At 41.6% G+C, this 20,986-nt stretch overlaps 1 protein-coding gene across 3 annotated transcripts in view; it reads left to right on the plus strand.

The window, feature by feature from the left end:
• Positions 1 to 905: 905 nt before the first annotated feature.
• FAM168B (family with sequence similarity 168 member B) overlaps positions 906 to 20,986 on the plus strand; it is a 31,992-nt gene continuing 11,911 nt past the window's right edge. Inside the window, exons 1-5 of one of the 3 annotated variants that reach the window (XM_065411054.1) lie at positions 906 to 1,069; positions 7,159 to 7,302; positions 7,675 to 7,755; positions 13,263 to 13,346; positions 13,746 to 13,853. In XM_065411054.1, coding sequence (XP_065267126.1) covers positions 7,686 to 7,755; positions 13,263 to 13,346; positions 13,746 to 13,853 — 262 coding nt within the window. In that variant the 5' untranslated portion in view covers positions 906 to 1,069; positions 7,159 to 7,302; positions 7,675 to 7,685. The remainder of the gene's footprint in view (positions 1,070 to 7,158; positions 7,303 to 7,674; positions 7,756 to 13,262; positions 13,347 to 13,745; positions 13,854 to 20,986) is intronic. The other 2 variants (XM_065411053.1, XM_065411055.1) reach the window with 2 other exon arrangements.

Below are 20,986 nucleotides of genomic sequence, written 5' to 3' on the forward strand. Positions count from 1 at the left end.
AATTCATGGAGGATAGATCAATCAATGGCTATTAGCCAGGATAGGCGGGGATGGCGTCCCTAGCCTCTATTTGCCAGAAGCTGGGAATGGGTGACAGGGGATAGATCACTTGATGATTACCTGTTCTGTTCATTCCCTCTGGTGCACCTGGCATTGGCCACTGTCAGAAGAGAGGATACTGGGCTAGATGGACCTTTGGTCTGACCCAGTATGGCCGTTTTTATGTTCTTTTTATGGATTTGCCAGTTGCCAGAAAAATAATTTAATCTGCCACTTTTTTTAATGTAGGTCTAAAAACTTTTCAATATTATCACCATACACTGGATATCAAACGTTAAAAGTTTCAGCGTCCAGCTAAAGATGCTACGATGTTGCTGCTAAAAATAAGAAATGGCTGGAAACAGCATAGACAAATTCAAGAAACAGACCCAATGGATTGTCTTTTTGTATGAAGTGCCAAAGTGTTCACATTCAGGTATGTAGTGAATATATCCAATCAATGCAGTTTGGGGGGAAATAATCTCGAGAAAGATGGCCAAGATCAGAAAACCATGTTATTGATCTGACATCTGTGTTATTGCTCTAGCTACTACAAGTGGCTGTCGGGGGGGAGGGGGGGCGGGTTGTGGAGTTGCCTTGTGGTTGGGGTTGCCCTAGGCTTGTCTGGGGTGGGGGGTGGCTGGGTTTTTTGCAGTTCAAAGGTGATAATCACTCCAGCCCCAATGTCTATGATTTTACTGAGGGGGGGGTCTCCCTGGTCACGTGCCAGGGGCGCCTCAGAAGCTTCCTTGCACGTGACTCTCCTTTTCCTTCCCTTGTAACTTCAGGGCCGGGGGGCCCCCTCCCCCCTCCTCCCCGTGCGGAAGTGACGTGCGGCTGCTCAGTTGCTGCGCAGCTCTCCGGAGAGGGACGGGAAGGCGCCGCCGGGACACACAGCAGCAGGAGGCGCAGGCCCCAGCCGCCGCTCTAGCTCCCGCCCCCTCCGACTGCGAGGCTCCGCCCCCTCCCCCGGCCGCAGCAGACACCGAGCGACAGAGCCGGGGCCGCCACCACGAAGCGCCGCAGCCCGGTGAGTGCGGGACTGCGGATGGCGCCGGCTTCCGGACTCCTCCCGCCCCCGGTGTAGAATGGGGCCGGAGCCGCTGCCTCCCCGCGGCCTGCCGCTGGGCTGCGGGAAGCGCACAGCCTGGGGGGCCCCGGCGGATCCGATGTCCAGGAAGGGGGGGATCGTCTCCGGCCCGGGGTTTATTTACCTCCGTGCACCCGGGTGCGCCCCTCCTCCCCGCCCGCGCTGCGGCCGGCCCCTGCGCTTCCCCCCCCCCTGCTGCTGGCGGTGCTGACAGCGGCGGGACTCCGGCCCGGCTGCGCGGGGGCCTCCTCCAGCGCCCGCCGCCGAGCTCTGGGAGGCCGGGCGCTGTGCCCTTCAGGCAGGGAGGCCCCGGGCCGGAGTGGCTGCGCCCCGCGGCGCCGTCCCCGCACGGCTCTGGCGCTTCCCCGGCTCCGTGAGCCTGGCGGCGATACCGCAGCCCGGAACGTAGCTGGCACTGCCCCTCGGAGCGGCCGCCGCCCCGAGCATCCAGCGCCGATGGGACCCCTGGTGACTGCCGGCCCCAGCCACCTCCCCTGCGGTTGAAAACCCTTCCGGCGCTAGCAAAGAGGGAGGCCGCTTCCAGCAGCCATCAAGCGCGATCCACAGGCAGAGGAGGCTCCTGGGCACTTTCTGTAACAGGTGTCAAAAATGGCTTGGCCTTGAGGACGCTAGCGGCCAAGTGATGGGCAAGGCATCCAGTGGTTGTCAGCCATGTTCCTTTCTTTGACCAAGTCTACTTTTAATTTTGCCCCTCATTTTTCTCCCTGCCCCCCCGAGAAAGTTACTGCCCTAGAATAAAGTCAGAGAAGAGGGTACGTTTTAAGCTGTCCTGCAACATATTGTTAGTCCTGTACTGATGTAGGCTAAATGACAGTCTTGCCAAGACGTTTATGAAAATGACATTTGCATGCTACCAGGTGGTCAGAGTCAGCAAAATTATGTAAATAATAGTTACAGTAAATATTTCCAGTGCATGCTGAAGAATCTGCTTGCAGTAGCTGAGTGTGCAGCTTATCAAAACAGTACCATGTTCAATAGGCTTTACTATTTTGTTTGAATTATTTAAAAAAAAAAAGGTTTGATCAAATCTACAACCCTAGAAAGGATTCTATGATTTAAAAAAAAATAAGATGAATTGTGCTTTAATTAGACATTCCCCTGCAGTGTTTGAAACACACACCACAACTTTCTGCTGAAATTTTTTTTATTATTCCATCTGAGAAATTTTCCCTTTAGTAACGTGCTGTTGCTTCAGAGATCAATAGTAGAACTGCACTTTAATATGTATTATTTTACAATCAATTTAAGATGCTTACTACTAGCATATGTTATCTAATTTGACTAGCTTTTGTCTGAATTAATACAATTTCATAGTGAGACTTCTAATTGGACGTGTCATAAAACACAGCTTCCCAACCTTTGCATTTTGTGTCGTTAATTATGTATTTCAACTTCCAGGTTGAAAGACAGGAAGAATTAGAAATGCTTTTTGAGTTTCCATCTTTGTGGGGAACTCATGACAGTTGCCTCTCATTTCTAAAAGGTGTGCAGAATAAAGTGAAAAACTAATGTTAGGAAAGCACCCATATAGACTAATAACTTACCAAAAAGAAGAAATGTTGTCTTAAGTATACGTATATATTGAAGTGGTTTTGTTCTTTAAGTATTCATTTTTTCCTTTCCACCTGAAAATCTGTTAAGTGCCCAAAATCAGCAGAGAGGGTAGTTTATTTTTTTTGTAGGACTCTGATTATCAAGGAACTGGAGGCTCAGTTACCTGTACTTTCTCACAAATTATATAACATCTCCTCAATTATCTCATGAGGCACAAAAAAAAAAAAAAGTCCTCTTAAACTCTGATTCTATGTGTGATCAGTGTACCACTGGGCTAGTCTGAGAAGACTTTGCTTCAAATGTAACTAATGGAAATTCTACATGAAGAAGTACTAAGTGAGTAGGTTAACATTTTTCTTATATAGAGAGATTCATTGCCATTCTTCTCAAAGAGGAAAAATATCTTCCAGCTATTTTGCATTATACCTTTCCAGAGGTGTAAATACATAATGTAAATAAATTACAAATGATGCTTGTTAACCCTCAGGTTCTTGGCATTGCCTGTCAGTTTGTACCACAACTTGCCTTAACTGATGGGGTAAATCTGCACATTTAAATGGCTTCCTGTAATTTTAAAATTTCCTGTAATGTATAATCATAATGTTTTGTGTTCTCAGATACGAGTGTAAATAGAGACTTTAGATAATGTTAGTTTGTGTTCAACCTTAAAAAAAATTTAGAACTACTATTAAGAAAATTACAAATGAGAAGACTGATTTAACATATTTGAAAAAGAATTCATTTATGGATTTGCAAAATCCTGAGTTCAGAGCTCACTTCTCTTCCTGCCTGACTTGTGGCTAAGGCATGAGACTGGAAGTCAGATATGGGTACTATTCTCACCTGTGTCACAGATTTCCTGTGCAATTTTGGGAAGTCATTTAAAAAAAATGGAGGGAGAGGGAGTGTTTAAAAAAAAATGAGGGGAAAGAGGGGAGAAGGAAAGGAATGAAGTTTTCTGAATGTTGGGCTCTGCCCAAAGGTGAGATTTGGCGAACTTGAGCAAAAAAAGAAAGAAAAAAAAAGGGGGGGGGAATAAATTTTTCCCTATTAAACATTTCCAAGCATACTTCAGAATAAGCTACACATAAAATGACTGAAAATGACTAGCAACATAGAAGAGGCTGGGGGGTTGCAACACCCAGGAGGAGACTGCGTGATTTCTAGCACACAAACAAGTTGGGTCCTTCACTGAAGATGTGGAAAGGATTGTTTTTCACTGAGTTGAGTGGTGTCTAAGGCTCAGTCCATGCTTGGAAAATTTGTAAGCATTTTTCTATACTGGTATAGCTCCATCCAGTGGTGGAAGCTGCTGGTTAAACACCACAATTGTACACACACCTGCTGTGTCCAACTGCAGCTTCCTTTGTTGTTAGCACAAATGGGTCTACATTGGTTCATATACATGCGTACAAACTTTCCAAGTATGGATGCCTCTGAAATGGAAGAATTGACATAGTATTAATAACAGCTCTGTACTTCCCACAAGGAGGCTGTGTGATGCAGTTCAAGACCGTGGTTCCTTACCTTACTTGTCTGGAGTCCCCTTTGTGCTGGCTCCTTACTCTGCATTTCAGTTGATGTGATGCCCTGCTGGAGCTGCTGTCTCGCCTGTTTTTGTCCAGTTTCTCTAGAATTCTCTTTTCTGGGTTTGTTTTTCCATCTTTTCTCAGGTTGCATGTTCTTCAGCTCTATTGCTTATTTATGACAATGCCGGTTTTGTTTTTTTGTTTCCCTCACCCTTCCATTGAATACTCTTACTGCTTCTTCCCTTCCCCAGAAGTCTCCCATGTTACTTAGAACTGTTGCCTCCCAGTTACTATAGAGATTGGGGAGAGCTGCACTTTGAAAGAGGAGGTCACAGGGCCGAGGGCACCAGAGAGAGGGAGAGATTTGTGATAGCCCTGCAGGTGTGAACACAGAGGAGTGGCCATCTCCCAGGGCATTCACTCCATGATTTGGAAATATCAGGACTAAAGGAAAGATGGGATCTCATGGTTTTTTTTTAAGGCCTAAAAAGGCAGAATGCTTTAAAACATTAAAAGGGGGACAAAGATGGAAATAGGAAGGCAACGTACAACATGAAAGATGTGCTGATGTGTAAGTGGATGAAAGTTAATTGATTCAGAAAAAAGTGAGAAAGACAAAGTAAAATGGCACAGGCTAGTGAAATATTAATCCTTAAACCTTACTGTGATTGTAAGGAAAATATCCCACAGCTTTGTACATGGAGGAGTGGATGAGTCAGGAAGTGTTGTAGAATGTTGTTGCTAATGGGAATTAGGTCAAATTGATCCTTTACAGTTTGGCAGGTAGTAAATGCGCCTGCAGGTAATGTTCCTTAATATTAGGCAATGTAAATTGTGGGTTAATGTCATTTAACTTTTAAATGGACTTTTCCCAATATCCTAAGTGATTTGATTTTTCTGTGCTGGAGGCTTGCCTGTTTTTTTTTTTTTAAAGTAATGTTTGTATTGCTATTAGATAAAATAGTCGAGTTTGTAGAATACCATTTTCTGTGGTATTTTGGATTTTCTATTAAAAATGATACAGCAGATAGTTTTGCAGAAAACATAGTAAATTTCTGTTTGCACAAGTTCAAGGGGCTTCTTTGCTTATGGTTCTGTTCTAGAACAGTGGTCTCCAAACTTTTTTGATTGCGCACCCCTATCAGTAAAAAAATGTGAGCACGCACTCCCTGCCACGCCAGCTCTACCGTTTTTGCTGAAGCAAAAAAAAAAAAAGCCACTCTGACTCCTGCCCAAACTGCCAAAGCACCAAAAAACAAAACAAAACACACACCTCCTCCTGCCATGCACACCCCACTTTGGAGACCACTGTTCTAGAAACAATATTTTGACAAAGAACTATACTCTTTACTCTTCTTTAAAAATCTGGGTGACTTTTTTTTTTTTTTTTTTTTGCTATTTCTACTGTTTGATTGCTTGCACTCATTCATGTTAGCTAGTGAAACTACACTGGCCAGTTTAACTTTAACTCCCTTACAGTAGTAGAACAGTAAGTCTCCAATGCTGCAGTGTAAGGAGTTGGACTCACCCCTGTACCACCTCCTGCTGGTCATCCATGGGAATTAGCTCATCTCAGCTCCAGAGCACCCCTTGCAGATTAGTGATCTGCCTTGCCACTGGCCCAGTGTCCCTCCCAGGACCCCAGTGCCCCTTTCTCTTTGGGTCTCCCCTCCCCAGGGAACCCCCCACCCACTATCCCCACCTCACCTCAGAATAAGGCCACTGCCAGTCACCAACTAGCCCCCGCTCCCTGGGGCAGACTGCAGTATAAGCCACTCATCATCGGCAAGGTTGGGTTTGGACCTGCTGCCTTTGCCTACCCCTGGGCTGCCCTCTGCAACCCCCAGTACCTATTTGCCTCTTGCTAAGCTGCAGCCTGGGGCTTTCCAGGCTGGAGCTCCCCAGCCCTGCTCAGGTACCCTGCCTCTAGCTCCCTGCAGTCAGACCCATCTTCCTCTACAAACAGAAGGACTGCTGAGCTCCTGGCTCCCAGCCTCTTATATAGGGCCAGCTGAGGCCTGATTGGGGCGTGGCCCAGCTGCAGCTACTTCCCCAATCAGCCTAGCAGCTTTTTCCCTTCCAACAGCCCTCCCTTAGGGCTGTCTTTAAACCCCTCAGAGTAGGAGTGAGTAATCACCCCGCTACATGCAGGTAATGTTTTAGTTACTGAAGCCCTTCATTTAGCTTCATAAATTTTCTATACTCAAAAGTTTTGTGACAGTTTTGGGCCTAAACTAGTAGAGTGTCCATTCATATAACATTTACAGGTCAAGCAATAGAGAGAGGGAGGGACTCAAGGATAATGGAATGGCTAGTTCTGGTAGCATGCATGTTTTGCTACCAGATATTATTTTAAGTGCAGGATTGGCACTAATGGACAGAAAAGAGGAGACATACCTGCAAACATATTTATCCCAGTCCTCTGTTTTAATGTGTCATACTTGGAGAAACTCAATTTTTTAAAAATTAAAAGCAGTACAATTAACTCAACACATAATCTTGTTTCTAAAAATCTCTAATAAAGAGAATTTTATCTTTAGAATGTGCCAAACTGACCGTTTGAGACTGGAATCCCTTATGAATAGAAAAATTAGTGAAGCTTCTTTGCAGTCTTGCTAATACCTCAACCTTGATGTACAATATCAGCTCTAGAAGTGGGAGCATGGTTTAGCTTCTGTACCTGTTAAGCTTTTTGCTTTTCTGCTAATTATGGCAACTTTTGAGATTTGGGCACTTATAGTACTGATGTAGACTAAACTTGAACATATGAATTGTGGTGCTGTTTTCATACTAATTCTGAGCCATTTAGTGTAGAACCTTTTTTTCCCCCCAGCTATTTTATTTATTTCTTAGGCTATTGATGCTTCAGGAATTTAAATTTGAGAGAGTAGAATCCCATGCCAAAGAGATTCATTTATTTTATAGCCCTTACTCCACACTGCCAAGAAAAGCAGTAGCAGAGTATAACTGTTTAAGTATCACAGACATAATCTTACAGTAAAGGAAGAGAGAGAAAGGAGGAAGAAAGTCAAGATTGAGATGGAGGTGCACATAAATGGAGAAGGCAAGGTGAGTGGGAAGCTGAAGCAGTGTTTTGATGGTAGCGAATGCTAGTTTGAGACAGTTAGGTGGTTTTATATTTGGTTGGAGAGCAGGGGATATGGGTACAATTTGAAAATAATACACTCGACCAGTGGGGAAATACTTTGCCCATTAGTAACCACTCCTTTAGTGGACTCAGGGAAAAAAACATTCTTAGAAACTTTTATACAGGAGCAGCACAAGTGTGTTTCTCTAGCTGCAGTTTAAAATGTGGATGGCTGGGATGGGTGGTAGAATTGTGCACTTTCCTTCCCACCAATTGCATTTAAACTCCAAGGATTCTAGGGACTCCATATGCTTGGCTAAGTAGATCTGATTATGTTCTTGTTTCCTTTTCAGTTATTGAAATCATGAATCCTGTTTATAGCCCTGGATCTTCTGGGGTTCCCTATGCAAATGCCAAAGGAATTGGTTATCCAGGTAAACAACTGAATTTCTATCTTAAGTTTTCTTTCAAAGGGATGCCTGTGGGTTGTTCATTATAACCCTGTCAGTGTAGACACTCAGGTGACTCACTTGTGAATGTTTCCATACCTTCTGATAACTTTCACTCACCAAGTTTATAATTCAAGAATAGATCACCTTGATCGATCGGTCCTTCAGCCCTCATATAGATTACGCCGATCACATCAAGACTAGATGGGGCATTTAAGTGCCTTGATTTTGTGTTGTACACCTCTACCCCAATATAACGCTGTCCTCGGGAGCCAAAAAATCTTACTGCATTATAGGTGAAACCGCGTTATATCGAAGTTGCTTTGATCCACCGGAGTTCGCAGCCCCGCCCCCCGAGAGCGCTGCTTTACCATGTTATAACCGAATTCGTGTTATATCGGGGTAGAGGTGTATTTTGTGTTCCTTAAACTAGTTTGGAAAAAAGTTACCTTAGGGGCTGTAACTAAATTTAAAATTAATGGCCTGAAGGGAAACAATTGGGTCTACTATTGGCCCATTGTTGGCTGAAAATTTCCTTTTATATCCTACAATTTTTGTTTCTTAGGCATTGGCAGTCGTGTGCCACAAATACAATACAAAAATTGAGACAGAGTGCCAGTGCCAAAGATTTTTAAACAATATTTTTAGTGATGCCAAAACTATAGTGTTCTGTGCATTTCCCTTATTTTTTTTCCCACTCCTGTTCTGAGGTTTTCTTTGTTTCTCATCCCCAAGCCCACCTCCTTTTTCACAACTCAATGTTTAGTTTGAGTAGGCGTGGCTTCTGAAGCCTCCAGGAGTTCAGAAGTAACATAAGACCATTAGTTAAGCCTATCCAGAGTTCAGTGAGAGTGTATGAAGTGAAGAAATATATAAATGTTTTTTCTGCCATGAAGTATTTAAAGTAATTATTTATTAAATAACTATAGATATGAGAAGTATAGACCTTTTAGGGCAGGAATTGCTCTATACATGATTTTTTTGTTGCTTTGTCCATTCTGCTTTTAAATGTTTGAAGTGATAGGATTTAGAACTTCCATTGAAAACTGTTCTCCAATTTAACAAGTGTTACTGTTGGGAACTTGTTTTAGTTTCATCCTATTTATTTATATGCTGTTCAGTCATACTAAATTCATTATTTGTGTTCACATCCGTCAAATATTTATAGGTATTTGTGTCCCTGCTTAGCCAAATTATGCATAAAAATAATCTTCTCATAATTAAATTCTTCCAATACCCTAATTTTGTTGCTCTTCTCTGAATCTTTGAATTTACATATCTTTCTTGCACTGAGGTACTGTTGTAATAATTGGGCCTACAGATTTACTGTAATTGCAAGCTCAATTGTAAAAAGTATGTAAGTTTTTCCCAGTTTCTCTCTTTGAACCAGGTTTAAGCTAGTATTTACCAGCACCCTATCCTAAACTAGTTTTTCCACGGGAAATTGCCAGCCCTCACTATAAAAAAGTTCATGTGGCTAGTAAGACTTAAGGTTATTGAAATAACTTAAAATAATAGTTCAACAGTTGCTGTACAGAATATTGCAGAGTTGAATGGCTATAGAAACAGTCTTTGAAAACCTTTGCCATCATTTTCATTGGTTATTATATTGCCTACATTAATTGATGCTAGTTAATTTGCTTTCCATCCAAAGTGCATGATTTTCGTCATGATTTAAATCAGCAAGCAGCAAACATTTAAATAATTGATTTTAAATTTGTGTTTTGCATTTGTATTTCAGTTATTTTCCTAAGAAAAGGTTTATATTTTGGTTAGTATAGCCATAAAAACATATTTGCAACCAAATGTAATCTTTACAACACTAAATTTGGTACTTTTTGCTAAGTAGGAGCATACAAGATACCCACACACACGTGTTTAAGCAATTCTATAGCTAAACATAAGTTTATTCAGAGTCTAGTTTGTATGTTTATTCTATTAGAAAATGGTGAATTACATATTTTAGATTTTTTTTTTACTTAGAATTTGTCAGGCTACATGAGATGGAAATTGGAATTAACTTACAAAATCAATATTTTAAAATGTCTTTTGTTAAGTAAAATTACCTTAAATGTGCTGGATACATAAAGAAAAAGTTTAACACATGTTTAAAACTCATTTAAACAAAGGAAATATTAACTGTAGTTAGTGAGTTGATAGTTTCTGATCACCGGGGCCAGATTTTCAAAGGTATTTAGGTGCCTCAAGATGCAGATAGGTGCATAGTGGGATTTTTCAGAAGCACCTGAGCAAGAGGTTGCTGAACTCCCATTCAAATCAGTGGGAGTTATTTAGGCTCCTGATATGCTTAGGTGCTTAATGTGATTTTTAGAAGTTCTTATCAGTTTCCCCATGATACTGATCGCCTTTGTAAAGCACTTTGGGATCTATGGATGAAAAAGGTAACAGGTAGTTGGTATTATATGCATCTTTAGGTGCCTAAATACCTAGGGAAAATCTGGCCCCTCTGTACTTCGTTTTTAGAATTAGTAGATCTCATCCCCTTCCACTTGCCTTTGTTCATAGATTGGAAGAGAAAAACAAGTGTTGCTGTTCTTTCAACTCAATTTCTCAACTGTGAATGAACTAGTCCAAATATAGAGTATTTTCTTTGCATCTGCTAGCTAAACTGAAGCCAGAAGAAATTGAAGCAAAATCTTTACTGTATAAGAGAAAGTACATACACCCTGTAAATCCATTAAAGCTTGATGACTCTCTGATGTAGCAAATTTAATTGATTTTAGTAGATTATAGTACATGTAGTTAGTTAGTAACCTAAATTGTCAATTTCATCATTTAATTTTAAACAGGACACTAACCTCAGAACTTTTACTAATGTTTTCTTTTTAGTGTTTGAATATATATTTAGTACCAAGCTTTGTTTGTTGTTTTTTTTAGCTTTGTGTTGTATGAATATGGATTTTTCATATTTCATTAATCATTCAGGGAATTAAACAGGATGAATTAAATTAAATTGATAAAATGTAAATCTAATGCCGTAAAATGGTATATTGACAGATTAAATTAAATTACTATATCTTGTCTAGTTCAGGTTTAAAGGGTACAAAACATGCTCTTTTAAGTAAATGATGAAGGTTGGGACTTGTTTAATTAAAGATAAGACACTTTTAGTCACTGCATGACTAAAACATCCCTGGCCTCCTTTTTCAGAAGACCACTGATTCTTTCTTCAGAACTGCTGAATTTAGCAGGATGTTTTGGTGCTGAACTGGTCTCTGTTTTCAGAAGGCACACTTTATCTAAAGACAGGTTTCAAAGTAGCAGCCGTGTTAGTCTGTATCCGCAAAAAGAAAGGAGTACTTGTGGCACCTTAGAGACTAACAAATTTATTTCAGCATAAGCTTTCGTGGGCTACAGCCCACTTCTTCGGATGCATAGAATGGAACACGCAGACAGAAGATATCTGTCTGCGTGTTCCATTCTACTTTATCTAAAGGCACTGATATCTTCATAAATACCAAACATAGGGAAAAGGGTTTTTTGGGACTAAAACTGTTAAAAAGGGTACTTAGGCAGGATTACAGTAACAAATGAGTAGTCAAGAATGAAAACATTTGATTTAAAGACTAGTGGGTTGTGGGGAGAAGTTGTTTAATCTGCTACTTACGTTGTGCTGTTTGTTTACATTTCACAGGAGTAATTTCCTCTAGGAGTGTCTTGTTTTAGCTCAGTAGGAACTCTTACTGTGGAGCGAAACCTATAAAATAAGGACAGAGGATTGAAAAGCTCAAACAACCTTAAAAATAGTGGTGTTAGGTGGCAAGTTATAATTAAAGCATTTGTTTTTTAATTAACACCTGAAGTCAGTGAAATAACATAGTAGTGTAACCCTCAGTCAATTGTTGACACTATGGATAAAAATATTTTTTTAAATAAAAACAAAAAAAATCATTTAAAAATCAGATTTAAAAGAAACTTTCGAAAGTTTGAAATTGACAATGTATGTCAAGGCCTAAAATTATTATCTAATACAAAAAAAAGCAGTAAAGTTTGCTGCCAATTTTTTAAGACAGTCAAACCACTGAACTGATGGAAGTCACTGGCTAAACACCTGGAAACAAAGCTTGTTGAAGTGACAAACAAGCTTTTGCCAGCAGTACCCTCTACTGCAGATGCAGAAAGAATATTTTCTTTCCAGTTTATTGAACAGAACAAATTGAATGACTGGTTCAAAGTTAAGAAACTAGTTGGGAGTTGAAAAAGCAAGAAAGCTTTTTTTCCTCCCCAATCTATGAATAAAAACAAAGTGAGAGGATGAAAGCTGCTAAAATCTTGAAGGACATGGGGACCGAAAACAGTCACTTCACTGGCTGCTGCTAACATTTCTTTGTTTAATCATTTTTGAAAGGAAAACCATGTTTTGATAATATTTTCTTATGCATCCAGCACATTTAAGCTAGTTTTATTTAATAAAAAGCTTAAAATGCTTTTTTTGTGCATTTAGTTGCTTGACACAAATCACAAGTAAAAAGTTATCTAGTAAAGAAGAAACGCATCCTTTTCTAACATAATCAAAAATGTAAAAATTAAGAATTTGAATAAAGGTAACTGAAGCAATTAATGCTTAATAAGTGTATAGATATAGGTATCCTCCTGGTTAGCAAAAAGAAGCATCAAATTTAGCGTAAAGGCTGTATTTAGTTGTAAGTTAATATGTTTTAATAGTTACCAACCAAGGAAAATAACAACAAAATACAAATGCAAAACACTATTGAAATGGATGATTTAAATCAAGGTTTCCTGCTTGCTGGTTTAAATTACCAATTTAAATTATTATTTAAATCAGTCCACCCTGATTGTCTTTCACTACGTGCTATTATCACCTTAGAACTTGGTTCCTGGCTTTCTTGACATTGGTTTAGTCATGGTAATTGTGTATATCAGTGTCAAGGTGTCAACACAGCATTTTGCCACTCTGCCAGAGTGAATCACAGATTGTAACTGCTGAGTGTCATTGTGGGTGGTTGAAACGATAGGAGTATAACTGACATCTAAAAGCAGAGACCAATCTAGGTTAAATAAAAACAAGATATTTTGGAGGGTTAAAGTTGGCTTTTACTGTCCAATTTGGGAAACTGTGATCCAGGAAATGAGTCACTCACACTTCTATATCTTCTCTTTACACAGGGAAAAGGGCTCACTCTGAGTTCAGTAGTCTTAATGCATTTCAGTGTTTGATATTCTTTTGGATTATTTAATATTAAAGCTTGCAATCTGACTGCAGTTACTAGTGAGCTGGCTAATTCAGACTTTTGCTGAAAGTGTGTTCGGGGAGCGGGGGGGGGTTGAGAAATGGGAACTGTGGCTTACTACACTTTTTAGCTTTACTTCTCAACTAGTAGTAACATGAATTTCGAAAAATTGCAACTTTTGTTGATCTTTGGTCAAAAAGTATCATGCACAACAAATTCTCTGAGAACATTGTGTTGCTTATCTAGAAAATAATCTGGAATTGTTCTCTTTTGTCATAGCTGGTTTCCCAATGGGCTATGCAGCAGCTGCCCCGGCCTATTCCCCCAGCATGTACCCAGGAGCAAATCCTACCTTCCAAACAGGTATGCATAAAATACTTATTGCTTAGAAATACTCAAAAACTTTGTCTACATTAGAAGCATTTAAAATTGGGGGTGAGGAGAAATGCATAACATTTTCTTTTACTTTGAAAATAGCATAAAATGGTGGTCTTCCAAACTAACCAGTGACTTCAGTTTTTGCATCTGGGGATGTTTACACAGTGTCCACATGCAGTCTCCTGTTATAGATAAGGGAGGACTTTAACTTGTTTTTGGGGAGGTTTGAGTTATTTAGTTGCCAGAGACAAGTATTAGATAGGTAGTTAAAATCCTTACACAAATTTTTGCTAACATCTTTCACTAGTCCCTTCTGACCTGACCCTCTGGATATTTCCCTTTATTTCCATGTCCCTCAGTAAGTCTCTTCCCTTCCTCTTTCAGAAAGGCGTCTGGAATATACCTTTTTATCACCTCCTCTGATCTTTCACCTCCTAAATTCTACGTGCCCCTTCCTACCTCAGGATCGTGCCTGTCATGCACCTGCATACGGTGATTGTCCAACAATTCTAGCAACAGGGTGAAACAGCTATGATTCTGGACAGCTTTACTATTGTGTTCCTACTGGGTTGTGGGGAAAGAGCAGTGTTTAGGAACAACAGTCTCATACTGCTCAGCTAAGGGGCAGGCAGGAGGAGGGATTTGGGGAAGAAAGAAGATATGCACAGGGGCCAACGAACAAAAGTGAAAGAATCCCTGGAAGAATCCCTCAATGTGATGAGCATTCTATTAATATTGGAAAGAAGGAGAAACTGATAGTAGCTGTTAAATTAATCTCCAATCACAACAGAAGGATACACTCGGAAAGGAAACCTTAGACTTTTTCAAAAGGGATATTATATACAGATAAGAAATTGCTTACTGTCCTTTGTAAAATATTATGGCTTGCATAAATCTACATTAGCAATGAAAGGGAAAAGGATAGTGGAGAAAAACTAGCCTGTTTATTCATTTGCATATTGCTATACAACTTATCTAGAAAAATTTAGTGTTTATCGATTGATGTCTAAAGCATACCAAAGATGACGGGGGGTGAGGGAGAGGAGGGGGAAGAGAAGAAGGGGAGAGCAGGATGGAAGGAGAGGAATTTGTATGAAGAGCCTAATTCACAAATGGGTCATGTAAGTGGTTTCATTTACCACTGTAGCGCCCACTGGTGTCGGAGCCTGCCATCGCTCGGGTCTTCATCTCCAGTGCCCCCTGCTGACCATTGCTTCGGCTATGCAATGGCCTGCCTGGCTACATCTTCCATAGCCTTGTGCTCCAGCGAGGTCACGTCTTTCAAGTTGTGTCCCCTTCTGGAGTAACAAAAGTACAACCAAAGAATCCACACCAACAACAGGGCTCTTGGGCTACATTGAAATTCCCTGCTCTTCACCCCTCTTCTTGGGGACTGCAGAGTTCCTTCTTTGCTCCTTTAGCTGAGTACTTCCTCCCATGTTTTTTTCTCCTGGAGGCTCTTCTTCCAAGCAAGTTTCCTCACTGCCTTTCCTCCCCAAGGACTCCAGCAGTTTTCCCCAGGACCTCTCTGCTTCTTACAAGCCCTATTCCAGAGCCTCCCAGAGGAACCTAATTGCTCCCTGTCTCTCCAGCCTGCCTTCACCAGGCACTTCCCCGACAGAGGAAACTCTTCCCTCAGTGAGTTCTCTTCCCTCTTTATGTAGTTCTCCCTGACCTTTTCATAGGTGGGATCATTAGTTGTAACTGAGTCACCAGATGAGGATGAGCTGGAGATTAAATGCTATGTCCCAAGCCAAGCTGAGCCTATCTCCTCTTAAAGGGCCAGCCAGCTTGGACAGGTCAACACAGTGTGATTTCATTATAACTTTTTTCAGGCAATGTAAGCTTAACTAAGCTTAATTTAACTCTTAAGCTTACCTTAAAAAATTAAGTGATGCCTGACATTCTGCAAACTGCTGTTCTAGGAAGTAGACAGTAGATATTAGGTCCTCTGGCCCTGGGAAGCTTGTCATTTGTACTATTCATGACTCTCATTACATAAAGTATGGTTGTAGTCACTCCTGTAGTTCAATATTCAGTAATACCATTCTGATTTTAGTTTGTCTATGCACCTTCAAGAGCTCCTCCACTCGAATCCATTATGGGCCAGAATTTCAGAAGTACTCATGTACTTCTCCAAAATTGGCCCTGAATGTCTAGTTATAACTTGTGGAAAATAATATATGGTACCTAGGAATATAGTTTGGTCCTCTTCCCTTCATACCAACAACCTTGTTGTCTCTACAAGATAGTTCTGAAGTGTTGTTCTGTTAGATTCCAGGGACAGCTCTGTCAAATAGAATGCAGTCATAAAGTCTTACAACTGAGAGTAATCACCAACTCACAAGACTTGGACAAGTGACTTTAAATTTAGGGGGTAACAGGAGAACCTTATTTCTCACAGGGCAAACAGAGCTGTTCTCAGACTTTGTGATATGTCAGTAAGTACTTACATAGTTAATGCCTGGAAACATGGTGCTTATTTGCAGGGCTGTGAGTTTTAATGACTCATCAACTTCTCTCACTTATAGAAGAGAATGGCAGCATTTGCTAGGGCAGAGAGTAAGCAATCTAAACTCCTAATTGTGCACAGATTCTATATTTATAATAATAATATCACTGTACATGGAACTGGACAGTGGTTTGTTTGGCACATCTCGGGTCCCTTCCCTGAATTACTGTCTAAAGGCACAGCAGGTGGAGTACTGGTTTCTGCTTGCCTTTGTCAGTTGGATCTTGAATTTGAGGCAGGGTAGCTTATAAGCATAACTTTTTTCTTTAAAAAATGCTCAGAATCCCACCAGACTACCTTATTTGTTGTCTGCAATGAAACCAAGACCTCCAAGCCTCCAGTATATTGAGGTGATGAACTGGTCATACTGAACTCCAGCTTATCAGATAGGGCACTGTGTCTCTGGAAACACAGAATCTGGGAGGTGCAGAGAGGTACAGCAACGCTCTGATACATCAGTGCCAAAGTCCTTGACTCTAGGCAGCTGTGAACAGAAACCAGAAGACACCTCCCCAGGCAGAGGTAGCATTTGGCATGGGAATAGAGGACCCTAGATCAGGGGCGGGCAAACTTTTTGGCCCGAGAGCCGCATTGGGTTTCAGAAATTGTATGGAGGGACAGTTAGGGGAAGCTGTACCTCCCCAAACAGCCAGGCGTGGCCCGACCCCTGCCCCTATCCTACTCACCCTGCTTCTCGCTCCCTGACGGCCCCCTGGATCCGGTGCCCCATCCACCCGCCCACTGTCTGTCCCCTGACCGCCTCTGGACCCCCCGCCCCTAACTGCCCCCCACAACCCCATCCAACCCCCCCTCTCCTTCCTGACTGCCCCCCGCCCCAGGACCCTTGCCCCATCCAACCACCCCTTCTCCCTGTCCCCTGACCGTCTCCGGAACCCTCGCCCCTGACTGCCCCCTGCTGCCCCATCCAACCCCTCCTCTCCTTCCTGACTGCCCCCCGGGACCTCTGACCCATCCAACCACCCCTTCTCCCTGACCGCCTCCGGAACCCCTGCCCCCATTCAACCCCCTGTTCCCCGCCCTCTGACCGCCCCCCACCCCTATCCACACCCCCGGCCCCTGACCCCCCCCCCGCCCCCCGAACTCCCCTGCCCTCTATCCAACCCCCCTCCCCCGCTCCCTGCCCCTTTACAATGCTGCCTGGAGCACCGGTGGCTGGTGGTGCAGCTGCACCAGGACAGGCAGCTGCGCTGCCCGGCTGGAGCCAGCCGCTCACCGTGCAGCACAGAGCACCGGGTCAGGCCAGGCTCTGCAGCTGCGCTACCCTAGGAGCTTGCAGCTCCGCTGCCCAGAGCGTTGCGCCAGCGGTGGAGTGAGCTGAGGCTGTGGGGGAGGGAGGACAGCAGGAGAGGGGCCGGGGACTAGCCTCCCGGGGCAGGAGCTCAGGGACCGGGCAGAACGGTCCTGCGGGCCGGATGTGGCCTGTGGGCCGTAGTTTGCCCAACTCTGCCCTAGATGAACATATCTATCAACATGCATTGCCGTTAAGTCCTCTATGGCTGAAATTGCTCTACATCTTGTATGTTCAAGGCAGAAGACAGGGTGTATTTGATTTAAATCAAATCATGATTTAAATCACTAGTCAGGAAGACTCAATTTAATCATGGATTTCTACATAAAAGTGCACTCTTGTTGGTTGTTATAACCTTAATACATATTCTTCACAACTCAGATGTAGGTTTCATTTTTAGAAGGTACACACTATACATTTTTAAAGTGATTTATTTTTGAAAACTTTTCAGATTAGTTTTACAGCTATATCAGAAAATGAATGATTGTTTGGTTATTTCATTTACCAAGGTAATTGAAGCAGATATTTTATGAAGTCAATGGGAGATGAACTATCTCCAATTCAACAGGTTAATCATTAATATTTGGAGGATTTTCTTGCCATGCTGTATTAGGAGGAGAACATCACCAGACAGACATTTAAATTGTTTTATTTAACTAAAACAACAACGTTATGTATTCTGGATTTTTTTCTTCAACAGCAAACATGACTTTTTGAATTTTAGTTAAACATTAAAGTTTTTTAAAATCAGGTTTGGTTTTGTTAAAATTGTTTTTAATTAAAATAGTTAAATGAAATATATATTTTTTAAAAACAAAAACTAAATCGACTATGTCTGCCGAGTCAACATGAGAAACTTAAAATACACCTCTACCCCGATATAACGCAACACAAATTTGGATATAATGCGGTAAAGCAGTGCTTTGGGGGGGGGGGGCCCTCTGGCAGATCAAAGCAAGTTCGATATTACGCGGTTTCACCTATAACGTGGCTCCCGAGGACAGCGTTATATCGGGGTGGAGGTGTATTGGCTTCTGCTGCTAACTCAGTTGTCTTCACCTTCCTTTTCCTGTTTGTTCATAATCTGGAAAAGAAAAACGAGCTTTCCTGCTTTTTCAGATCCCAAATGATTTCTCAGTTTCGAATGAATTAGTCCAAAGGAAGAAAATATTCTTTCTACACCAGCAGAAGAAGCTACTGCTGTTAAAGTGAGATTATTACTTCAACAGACTCTGAATCCAAGTGCTTAAGTGACTTCCACCAGTTCACTGGTGTGACTTTCTTTAAAAACATCATCAGCAAACATATATTTCTTGAATGGTTCTTATTCCCAAACTGGGTCTCTTTTACGGCCTGCTGACATTATAGATTTTCCCTTCTAGTGAGAGAATGGTATGGTAGATCTCAAATCAATGAAGGTTACACTTAGAAAGGCCTCAAGACTTCTGGAATATGCTGCCCAAACAGTTTCACTTTTGGCCTGTCCCTCCCTTCTCACATTTATCTCCAGACTTCTTCTCCTTGTCCAGATCTATTCTGCCCCCAACTATCTTCTATTCATTGAACTTTTTGAAACTTTGCACTTTTAGAGAGAGGTAAGGGATTGACTCTGTGTACACAAATTTGCAGAGGGACAGTAGGGTTGAGATCTGTTATTTCTCACCTCTATAATTTATTTTAAAACATGTTTGCTGTTAATAAGCGTGTTCTCTGGAGACACAAATCCACATTTTGCGAACTGCAAAACTAAGCATCCCTGATGGTATCTTCTAGACTGAGTACTGAGTCCCATTGGGTAGATAGAAAGATTAACCTAAATAATCTATACAGAAGCCCCTGGAACCCCATAAATCCATGAACTATTGGAATTCATTTAGAAAACTTTTCTTAAACATTATATGAATATATTGTCTCATACTATAGAATTAGAATTTATAATCCCTATTACATGATGAGATATCTTTGAGATGTAATGTATCTTAATTAAAACTATCTTTAGATAAGTTTTTTCCTCAAAAAGCATTATAAAAAAAAAATCTACAGAAGCAGTTTCTCCTCCCTTGGTGTTCACACCTCAACTGCTAGCAGAGCACCTCACCCTCCCTGATTGAACTAACCTTGTTTGATTTATACCTGCCTCTGGAAATTTCCATTACTTGCATCTGAAGAAGTGAGGTTCTTACTCACGAAAGCTTATGCTCCCAATACTTCCGTTAGTCTTAAAGGTGCCACAGGACCCTCTGTTGCTTTTTACAGATTCAGACTAACACGGCTACCCCTCTGATACAAAACTGATACAGAAACTCAAGTTTTAAGTAGCTGCACATCTATAACCAATGGACTTCTAATGTCTACGGCAAGATGGACCAGTCACTGGATTCTGTTTTTGGTACCCACTGGTGGCTCTCTTAGAGTTAACACTGAGCACTTTGCATCAGCTCCATGGAGCCATACCACATGAGGCAAGGCCAGAAAGTGCCCTTACTGGGAATGCCAATTATATCATTCAGCATGTGTGACTTGAGGCCTTAGTCTCCTCCCTCAGGGCTGTTCATAGTATGGCCCCACCTTTCATTGGCAGAGGTATGCACTGCTGACAGAGGGTGTTCATATTCTAGCCTCTCCCAGTTAAGGCCCAGTGTAAGCAGTTACGGTGCTTCTTTTCACTCTTCTCTTGCATGCTCTGTCAGACATTGACTCCATTATCCTAAGTCTCCTTACCCACTGAGTAGGCCCAAGGAATCTCAGATCTGCCTTTCAGGTGTATGGGGTCTGAGCCAAAAGCATATGCCTCAGTCACTGCATATCTGGGTAATAACTGCGTAGCTCCTAACATGCCTGAGAGGGAGGCTCACTTCTATGGACCTCCTGAGATGTGTAAAAGCATTGTGGTGGGATCAAGCCTTTTATGAATCTATTTTAAAAGTCATATGAGATCTTTAGGAGCTTGTCTACACACAAATTATATAAAGGTCTTTATTATTGAATACCAATAAAATGTAGGTACACAAGTGCCATCTTTAAAATGGGATCTAAGCTCTTAAGTGACTTATGTGCTTATGTTACTTGTATCTTACTTTAGCATTTAATCACTGAAGCCTAGATTTTAAAATTTAGTTTAGGCATCCAAGTCTGAAAATGTTGGCATTTGCTGTTAAATGGCAAGGAAATATCATTAAAGGTAAAAATGGAAGATGCAAGCCGGAGGTGTCACTGATCCCTCCATAATGTTTGAGAAGCCCTTCTAACCATTTAAAATAGTTCTAACCTGTAGAGTAGGGTAGTTCTGCCATTGCATAGTTTTCTGCAGAGATTTCCCCTTTGCAAAGAGATCATTGATTGTAATGATTATTGGTGTGTGCTGGGAACTTGGTTAGCATTTAATGCATTCCAAGCCATTTTGATCAAAATAGACCTATCCATTATGGTGGAGCCAAGCTTCTCATCAGTGTCATAACAAATGTGAGTTACAGCATGAAGTAGACTTGTAAAAGATCCTAGTTAAGACATGTTTTCTAGATGCCAAAAGCCGAATGTGTTGTACTACGTCCTTCCTCTCCCTAACATCAGTGTGTGGCCACATTTGGCACTACTCTTCCATTCTGCCGCCTTCCTTCTGTTCTGTTGGAGCACTTGACTCAGTCCAGGAGGATCTTTGGGTTCTTCATAGTCTTCTGTAGGAAAGCAGCTTCCTTAAGTCCATTAGTAAATTGGAAAGTGGTGAGTTATGTGAATTAGTTGATTGACAGGCAATCAGGTATTACTGACTATATCTGTCCCTATGTGACTAATGCCTTTAAGAAT

Source organism: Emys orbicularis, chromosome 9, assembly GCF_028017835.1.
Source record: "Emys orbicularis isolate rEmyOrb1 chromosome 9, rEmyOrb1.hap1, whole genome shotgun sequence".
NCBI classification, from domain to species: Eukaryota; Metazoa; Chordata; order Testudines; family Emydidae; genus Emys; species Emys orbicularis.